We start from the raw sequence: 9,428 nt of genomic DNA on the forward strand, positions 1-9,428 counted from the left end.
CGCATTATAGGAAGGATGTGGAAGCTTTGGAAAGGGTGCAGAGGAGATTTACTAGGATGTTGCCTGGTATGGAGGGAAGGTCTTACGAGGAAAGGCTGAGGGACTTGAGGTTGTTTTCGTTGGAGAGAAGGAGGAGGAGAGGTGACTTAATAGAGACATATAAGATAATCAGAGGGTTAGATAGGGTGGATAGTGAGAGTCATTTTCCTCGGATGGTGATGGCGAACACGAGGGGACATAGCTTTAAGTTGAGGGGTGATAGATATAGGACAGATGTCAGAGGTAGTTTCTTTACTCAGAGAGTAGTAGGGGCGTGGAACGCCCTGCCTGCAGCAGTAGTAGACTCGCCAACTTTAAGGGCATTTAAGTGGTCATTGGATAGACATATGGATGAAAATGGAATAGTGTAGGTCAGATAGTTTCACAGGTCGGCGCAACATCGAGGGCCGAAGGGCCTGTACTGCGCTGTAATATTCTAATTCTAAATATCTAATTCTAACTCTATAATCCAAATGTAGAAATCCAATGTGTCGAACTCATCCTGATCATACCCAGCGTATAGAATTCCAAATACCACCGCATAAAATAAGGACTCCTTTCATGTCCATAAGCATTTATAAGAAGAGTATATTCTATTAATTTCTAACAATTGGTTATTACAGTGCATTTCTCCACCTATGAGCAGGAGCTCTTTGCACAGTACTGCCAGACTTCAATTTTATTGGAACTTGACTCCCTGCTGTCCCAGCAAGCTTTGAGGGAAGCCATTGATAACACCGAATTGATTAAAGCAAAGGAGAAACACAACCAGGTTACAGACTTAATTCAGGTAAATGGTGCATTCGGTATGAAGAGACCCTCTCTCTTCCTCTCCCTTGCTCACTCTCCCCTCTCTCTCTCGCTCCCTCCCTTCTCTCTCTCCCTCCCTTCCTTTCTCTCCCTTCCTTCTCTCCCTTCCTCCCTCCATCTTCCTTCCCACCCTTCCTTCCTCTCCCACAATAATCCTTCGCCCTCTCCCTCTCTCCCTTCTTTCCTCCCCCTCCCTCTCTCCCTCCTTCCCTCTCTCCCCCTCCCTCCTTCCCTATTCCAAACTATATTTAGTAACAAACTCGACTTGTTTCAATTTTAGCAATTGGATGATATTTGGAGGGAAGTCCGTTGGATCACAGATGTGCTACAGTACGCTCGATACAGACAGCCTCCCACTGGAACACCTCTATGCTGGATCCTGGAGATGTCGAGCATAGTAGGGGCAAATGAGAAACCAGAATCAGTCACAGAACACCAGAATTCCATCTGTTCTCCAGGTTATGACAGGAAGAAGGAACCACCTTCAGGTGTGTATTTTTTAAAAATTCTGTGGGAATTGGCTGGTGCAGTGAATTTTCCTTTATCACTGGGGCCTGGGTTCAGGGTTAATACTTTTACTGAGGGTTATGCTTTTGTCTGTCTTTTGAAATGAGTTTTCCAGATATGACAGTAAAAATTACTCTCATCATTTCCAGGCTATTAGTTTTGTTACATTTTATAATGATTTCCACTCCTCACTATTTTTTGCCAGTCTTCTTTGGAAGATAGTGCAGTGCCTGTAGAAAGGCACTATCTCACCCAAGAGCCTATTCTTCATATATGAGTCTAGACAGTGTAAATCAAAACTTGTGAGTACCCTCCTTCTGGAGGTGGCAAGTGGAATCTCTTTGGAACTGAGTTGACTACAAGGCACCATGCCTGGTGGTAGGAAATTGAATCTAAGCCAAGTGACAGACTGAGCTGTAATTTATCAGTGAGGAAGAAGAGCTTGTATTTATATAACACCTTTCATGACCTCAGGACATCCTAAAGCGCTTTACAGCCAATTAAGTACTTTTTGAAGTGCAATCACTGTTGTAATGTAGGAAACACAGTAGCCAGTTTGCACACAGCAAGCTCCCACAAACAGCAAAGTGGTAATGACCTGATAATCTGCTTTTTAGTGATGTTAAGGGATAAATATTAACCAGGCAGCCTATCTCATTGATGGAGCCCATAGAGGCAAACTTGTCACTGGGGCTGGGATTCCTCACAGCCAACTCCAAGTAACCCTTGGGGGAGATGGTGGTGTAGAGGTAATGTCACTGGATGAGTAATCTGCAGGCCAAGACCAATTCCTTTGGGACAATTAATAATTAAAAAATCTGGAATTGAAAGCTAGTCTCAGTAATGGTGCCATGAACAGTCGTTGATTGTCATAAAAACCCATTTGGTTTGCTAATGTCCTTTAGGGAAGGAAATCTGTTGTCCTTACCTGGTCTGGCCTACATGTGACTCCAGACCCTCAGCGATGTGGTTGACTCTTAACTACCTTCTGAAATAGCTTAGCAAGCCACTCAGTTCAAGAGCAATTCAGGATGGGCAACAAATGCTGGCCTTGCCAGCGACACCCACGTCTCATGAAAGAATTTTAAAAACCCTACAAACCAGTGCACTAATGGGTAGAATTATTCCAGCTGGACAAGCAATGGGAGCTTACCAGCACACTGTGTGTTTTAGGCGTCAGCCTTGCCTCAGTTCTTGCACCCTTACCTCTGAATCAGTAAGTCATGGTTTCAAGTCCCATTCCAGAAGCTGGAGCACATAATCGATGCAGGAATGCTACACTAGCAGAGTTTCTGTATTTCAGATGAAATGCAAACCCAAGGCTCTCACTATCTGTCCTCTCAAGTGGATCTAAACTATCCCATGATACCACTTGAAGAAGAGCAGTGGAGTTCTCCTGGTGTCCTGACCAACGTTTATCCTCGGTTAGAATGTGGAATTCACTGCGACAGGATGTGCTTGAGGCAAATGGCTTAGCTGTTTTCAAAAGGAAACTAGGCGAGTACGTGAGTGAAAAGGAAATAGAAAGATATGCTGAAAGATTGAGGAGGTGGGGTGGATGGAACGATGGGAGACTTGTGTGGAGTATAAAGATCAGCACAGACTAGTAGGGTGGCACAGTGGCGTAGTGGTTAGCACCGTAGCCTCACAGCTCCAGCAACCCAGGTTTGGTTCTGAGTACTGCCTGTGTGGAGTTTGCAAGTTCTCCCTGTGACTGCGTGGGTTTCCGCTGGGTGCTCTGGTTTCCTCCACAGCCAAAGACTTGCAGGTTGATAGGTAAATTGGTCATTGTAAATTGCCCCTAGTGTAGGTAGGTGGTAGGAGAATTGTGGGGATGTGGTAGAGAATATGGGATTAATGTAGGATTAGTATAAATGGGTGGTTGATGGACGTCACAGACTTGGTGGGCCGAAGGGCCTGTTTCAGTGCAGTATCTCTCTATGAATGGCCTGTTTCTGTGCTGTATATTCTATGCAACCAATACCACTAAAACAGGTTAACTGCTCTTTTGGCTCATTTGTGGGAGCTTGCTGTGTGCAAACTGGCCCCTGTGTTTGCTACATTACACAGTGCCAACACTCAAAATGTCCTTCATTGGCTATGGTGCTTTGGGACATCCTGAGGTTGTGGAAAGCACTGGAGAAATGCAAGTTCATTTTTCCCTCGACCTGCTTAAACTCTAGCTAGATCATTGTCCATACTTAGAGTTTCTAAGCCTTGCTAAGAGAAGAGGAGTGAGTCCTTCCTAAGAAGGACTCTTAAGCTTGACAATCACAGAATGAGGTCATTTAGCCCATTGTGCCTGTGCCGGCACTTTGACAGAGCTATCCAGTTCGTCCCGCTTGCCTGCTGTTTTCCTGTAGCCCTGCAATGTTTCCCCTTTCGTGTATTATCCAATTCCTTCATGAAAGTTACTATTGAATCAGCTTTCACCACCCTTTCAGGGAGTGCATTCCAGATCCAGAGGTTTCTGCTCATCTCCCCCCGGATCTTTTAGCAATTACCTTAATTCTATGTCTTCTGGTTACCAATCCTCCTGCCAATGGAAACCATTCTCTCTATCTACTCTATCAAACCCCCTCATAATTTTGAATATCTCTATTAAATTTCCTCTTAACCTTCTCTGCCCTCAGGATATAAACCCCGGGTTCTCCAGTCTCTCCACATAACTGAAGTCCCTCATCCCTGGTACCATTCTAGTAAATCTCTTCTGCACCCTCTCCAAGGCCTTGACATCCTTCCTAAAGAGCGGTGCCTAGAATTGGACACAATGCTCCAGCCGGGGCATAACCATTGTTTTATGAAGGTTTAGCATAACTTCCTTGCTTTTGGACTCAAAGGGAGATTTTAACCTAAAACATGGATAAATTTGGGTTGGGTGAGGGGTTAAAGTTTGAAAAAGCTATTTCCCAATTGAACTCCACCTCCAGCCTGCCCATTTTCAACCTAAACTGAGGTCGGAAGGTGGGTGGGCTGCTAACCGACTCCAAGGAGGGAGGTTGGAACTTTAAAGATGATAATGAGGCTGTGAGTTTTCATTGTCATTCTACTTTTCAACTTTACCTTTAATCGGCCAGCTAATCTAAGCGTCGGGTAATCCAGCAGCTTCATTGAGGTGAGGACTTGGCAGATTCAGGAGGTAAGTGCCTTTACACCTGCCTTGTGGATCCAGGTGCCGGGCCAGAGGCACCCCTCCACTACCTTCCCCATGAGGCCTTCAATTCCACCATGAGACTCTGATCCCCACCCCAATACTGGGCCCTCAATCCTCCCACCTGCCCCTCCCACAATGGGCCCTCGATTTCCCCCAACCACGCTCGGCCTCCAATTCCCCACTGAGGCCGTCAGTCCTTGCCCTCCCACTCTCCCCAGATCCCTGACTTCTTGCCCCCAAAGCCTCTGACCCCTCCCGACAGGACCCTGGGATCGGCAGTCCACTTGATCAGCCCCCCTGCAATCGACTCCCCTAATCGAACCCCCTCCTCTATCCCAGTCCACGCCTTCAAGATCACCCCTGTCACCCCCAGCACATTGTTACCTGGCTCTGCGCCTTCACTGACCAGCTCCCTGCCTGAAACTAGCCTGTCAGTCAGGCTGGCTTCCAGGCAGGGAACTGATTGGTAACATCAGACACACGCGTTTTCTGGCAGGTCAGGCAAGTAAAAATTCAGCCCCGTGCCTCTATTTATGTCACTTTGGGTTTCCGTGTGGGTCAGACGCCCTGTGTACCAAAGAAAAAAGGTTAACTGTGGGGGTCATCACAGCCCAGCCTGGTCTTGTCCTGACTAAGTGTTCACACATAAGCACCTTCTAAAATGACTGAGTAGTAATCAGGAGCGAGAACCCTTGTTCTTTTTCTAACCTCCCTCAGCTAAACACACAGATTCCAATGGCATCACTTAGATATATGAATTCTCAACATATTCTGACAACTTCTTGCACATAGAATATACTGCCCAGGAGCAGGCCACTCAGCCTAACCAGTGCATGCTGGTGTTTATGCTGCACTTGAGCTTTTGCAAGGTTTTTTTTAGTGGTGGGGGAGACTTATAACTGGGGTTTTTCTTCTTGTTCAAATTTCCATCACTAGGATGATCCCAGTTCAGAGAGGTTATAACTCTCAGGAAATATTGAACAGGCTGGGGCCCTTTTCTCTAGAAAAGAGAAGGCTGAGGGGTGACAACTGCAGAGCTTTAAAATTATGAAAAGACTGATAGGGTAAACATAAGATGTTTTCGCTTGAAGGAGAGACCAAAACTGATATAAATCACTCATAAACCCAACAGGGAATTCAGGAGAAACTTCTTTACCCAGAGAGTGGTGAGAATGTGGAACTTGTTACCACAAGGAGGCAAATAATGTAGATGTCTTTAAGGGGAAGCTGGATAAAAGCATGAAGGAGAAAGGAATAGAAGGTTATGCTGATAGGGTGAAATGAAGTAGAATGGTGGAGGAGACTCATGTGGAGCACAAAACTGTTGGGCCAAATGGCCTGTCTCTGTGCTGAAAATTCTGTGTAACTCTATGAAAGCGTCACTCTTTCCATCTTCAATTTCTTTCAGTTTGTAAAGAAATCACAGATGATGATGATGTTTTCTGGCCAATGGAGAAAGACGATTCAAAGCTCAGCCTGAGCTCTGTCCAGCTGGATTCAGTGTGCCCCCAGGGCCACTCCAGGACAAGCATTGTAATGGACACAAGCGGTACAAACCCACAACAGCACTTGGCTGTCCAGAGGGAACAACACAGACACAAAGGAGCTGACAAAGAGTTCTATCGGACTGGGAGTCTGGAATTTACAGAGCGGACGCTCAAGGAAGGCAGTCCCTTCAAGTTCTGGTCACAGCCAGGGTCAATGGATGAAAGCACAGAGGAGTCTGATCGTGAAGGACTCTATAGTTTCAGCAGTGAGATTGTCCAACACATCCGTTTACCTGAATGCAGTTTGGTCGAGTGGATCAAGACCTCGCAGGAGACCTAAGAATCCTAATACCTTAAAGCTGGACTAATCATTCAGATGTAAAATATTCCCAGCTCTGATTAAAGAGTCACACAACATCTCTGAGGTGTTTTTAAAACGTGTCGAGGGGTCGCTTGGGTATTGAAGTGAGTTAGATACTAGCTTGTGTTCCCTGAGACCTGCAGTCCAAGCCTGATGGAAGGGATTAAGCCTCCGCTTTCTGCTGGTGGGATGAGTGTAGGAAGTCTGCTAGGGTGTCTTCAGTCCATACCACACACTAATTCCATAGAGGTTGCTCTCTCAGTGGTTCAAGGCAAAGGCTAGCTGGTGTGGGAAGTGGAGACACTCACACTCGTGCTCTCTTCTCAGGTCGGAAACAGACCTATTTGTGGGATTACTAGGGGGAACATTGCTCTGTGTCTAGTCAAGCTTTTAAAGGGAAGCAAGCTTGGTTTTGGGAGCAATGAATCCTAACAGAATCATGTAATGAGTGTTGTGAAGAACAAGTTCCTGATGCCAGTTCATTGTATCAATTATTTATTAATTCCCAGCACTTTTACAGTGGCGAGTTCCTTATGATACTGTCATTGAATGATCAGCATGGAAGGAGGCCATTTGACCCATCGTGCATGTGCTATCTGTTTGAAAGATCTATCTAGTTAGTCCCACTCGCCCTGCTCTTTCCCCATAGCCCTGCAACTTTTTCTTTTTCAGGTATTTATCCAGTTCCCTTTTGAAAGTTACAATTGAGTTTGCTTCCTTCGTCCTTTTGGGCAGCATGTTCCAGATCATAACAACTCGATTAGTGAAAAAATATTCTCCTTGTGTTGGCTCTGGTTCTTTTTCCAATTACCTTAATATTAGGTAGAGGGGTTTGCAGCCTGCAGGTCCCAAGCCCTGGCAATCTGGCCCTCAAAGCCTAGGCCGCTCAATGCTATTTGCACTTATACCTTATTTTCTGATTTAAATGTTGTAGGTTTGGAGGTTTAGAAAGGGTTAGTGCTGTGCCCTCATTGGTGGATAAATCAGAATGCTGATTAGTGTCAACAACAACAACCTGCATTTATATAGCACCTTTAATGTAGTAAAATGTCCCAAGGCTCTTCACAGGAGTAGTTAACAGACAAAATTGACACTTAAAGAGCTATCAGGACAGGTGATCAAAACTTGAAAAATATGCAAGTTAAAGGGAATGTGGTTATAAACCTGTTAGGTGTTCCCAGGTTCCATTGTTCAGCTCTTCAGGGATGTATCATCTAATGTTGGCTATGAATTTTCTCCACACTGTTCCCCATTCGCTATGGAACCTGCCTAATTGCAGGGCTCAGCTAATGCTGCTATGCAATGAGAAAAGAGTAGCACAGGAACACTCAACCCCTGTTTTTCTTAAGCCTTGGACACCCTTGCTAAAAGCTGTATAGAAGTAATTCAGGCTGTGTACAGCTATGTTGGCCTCTGTACAGGTACGTCGAGGTATGTCAGACTGTGTAGGTATGTCAGGCTGAGTACAAGTATGTCAGTCCATATACAGGTGTATCGAGTTGTGTCAGGCTGTATACAGGTTAGTCATACTGTGTACCAGCATGTCAGGCTGCTTCTGCACCCCTGTTGTGCCAACCATCAATAATTTGTTTTTATGATATTGATTGAGCAATAAATATTGACCAGGACACCGGGGATAACTCCCCTGCTCTTCTTTGAATAGTGCATGGATCTTTTATGTCCACTTGAGAGGGCAGACAAGGACTTGGTTTAATATCTTATTTGGAAGACAGCACCTCCAACAATGTCAGCCTAGATATTGTGGTTTGAGGTCCCTGGAGAGGGGCCTGAACCCACAACCTTCTGACTTGGAGGCAAGAGTGCTACCCACTGAATCACCTAATCACATAATTGGCCCATTAGATTATTAATCATTTAATAAATAAATGAGGAGAAGCAATACATAATATAGATTTAGAATAACTATAAGCCTATCTGTAAAAACATTGAGGGGTATGGGAAAAGAACAGTGGAATGGGACTAATCGGATAGTTCGTTCAAAGAGCCAGTACATGCATGATGGGCCGAACAGCCTCCTTTTGTACTATATAATTCTATGATTCTTGCAAGGGAAGTTGTAGCATGAACAGAGCCAGTCATGTGAGTCTTAGGAATTTGATCGGTCCCAGTAGCCACGTGAATTGGTGCTGGGACCTCATAGTGATTCAGGAGAGTAACGAGCATTACCCATGCTATTCATTGGTTCCACATCAGTTTGGGGTGAGAAATTGGTTTCACTGACACCACTTAATTCTTAAAGAAGAGGTGTGCTCTGCCTATAGACAACAGGGAAATGCTTCTGAACACAGAAATGGCTAGAAGAAGTACAAAGAGGGGCTCCAGGTTCTGTGATGCTGCCTTGCTTTGGCTCAGGCAATAGGTAGCAGGGGGGAGATTCTATTCTCCCAAAAGCAGAAATGCAGTGATCAGTGGCCGCAGAGGAAATAGTGCCAATAACTTAACTCCCAGGATGTGGTCGCAATGCAGAGAGAAATTCAATGATCTCATCAGAGTTGTTAAAGTAACAATATTGCTCTCTTAATCTCTGTTCACATAACCACCACCACCAGCTTCATTACTAACAGTACTCCCCTCTCTTGTTTCCTTCACTCTCGTATCATCACTCCACCACACTACACTTTTAGAGGAGATGGTGGTGTAGTGGTAATGTCATTAGACTAGTAATCCAGAGGACCAGGAAAATATCCTGAGGACATGGATTCAAATCCCACCATGGTAGCTGGTAGAATTTTTTTTTTAATTCGTTCACGGGATGTGGGTGTCGCTGGCTAAGCCAACATTTATTGCCCATCTCTAATTGCCCTTGAGAAAGTGGTGGTGAGCTGCCTTCTTAAACCGCTGCAGTCCATGGGGTGTAGGTACACCCACAGTGCTGTTAGGAAGTGAGTTCCAGGATTTTGATCCCATGACAGTGAAGGAACAGCGATATAGTTCCAAGTCAGGATGGTGTGTGGCTTGGAGGGAAACTTGCAGGTGGTGGTGTTCCCGTGCATCTGCTGCCCTTGTCCTTCTAGTTGGTAGAGGTTGCGGGTTTGGAAGGTGGTGCCGA

The 9,428-nt window shown here is 45.2% G+C and overlaps 1 protein-coding gene across 1 annotated transcript in view; it reads left to right on the forward strand.

Moving 5' to 3' along the window:
* The window catches only part of LOC137353290 (ankyrin repeat and fibronectin type-III domain-containing protein 1-like), a 125,268-nt gene extending 118,854 nt beyond the window's left edge, over positions 1–6,414 (forward strand). Inside the window, exons 17-19 of the mRNA XM_068019402.1 lie at positions 663–829; positions 1,130–1,337; positions 5,919–6,414. Coding sequence (XP_067875503.1) covers positions 663–829; positions 1,130–1,337; positions 5,919–6,337 — 794 coding nt within the window. The 3' untranslated portion in view covers positions 6,338–6,414. The remainder of the gene's footprint in view (positions 1–662; positions 830–1,129; positions 1,338–5,918) is intronic.
* The last annotated feature ends 3,014 nt before the right edge of the window (positions 6,415–9,428 follow it).

The sequence above is a fragment of the Heterodontus francisci genome, chromosome 41, assembly GCF_036365525.1.
Source record: "Heterodontus francisci isolate sHetFra1 chromosome 41, sHetFra1.hap1, whole genome shotgun sequence".
In the NCBI taxonomy this organism is placed as follows: domain Eukaryota; kingdom Metazoa; phylum Chordata; class Chondrichthyes; order Heterodontiformes; family Heterodontidae; genus Heterodontus; species Heterodontus francisci.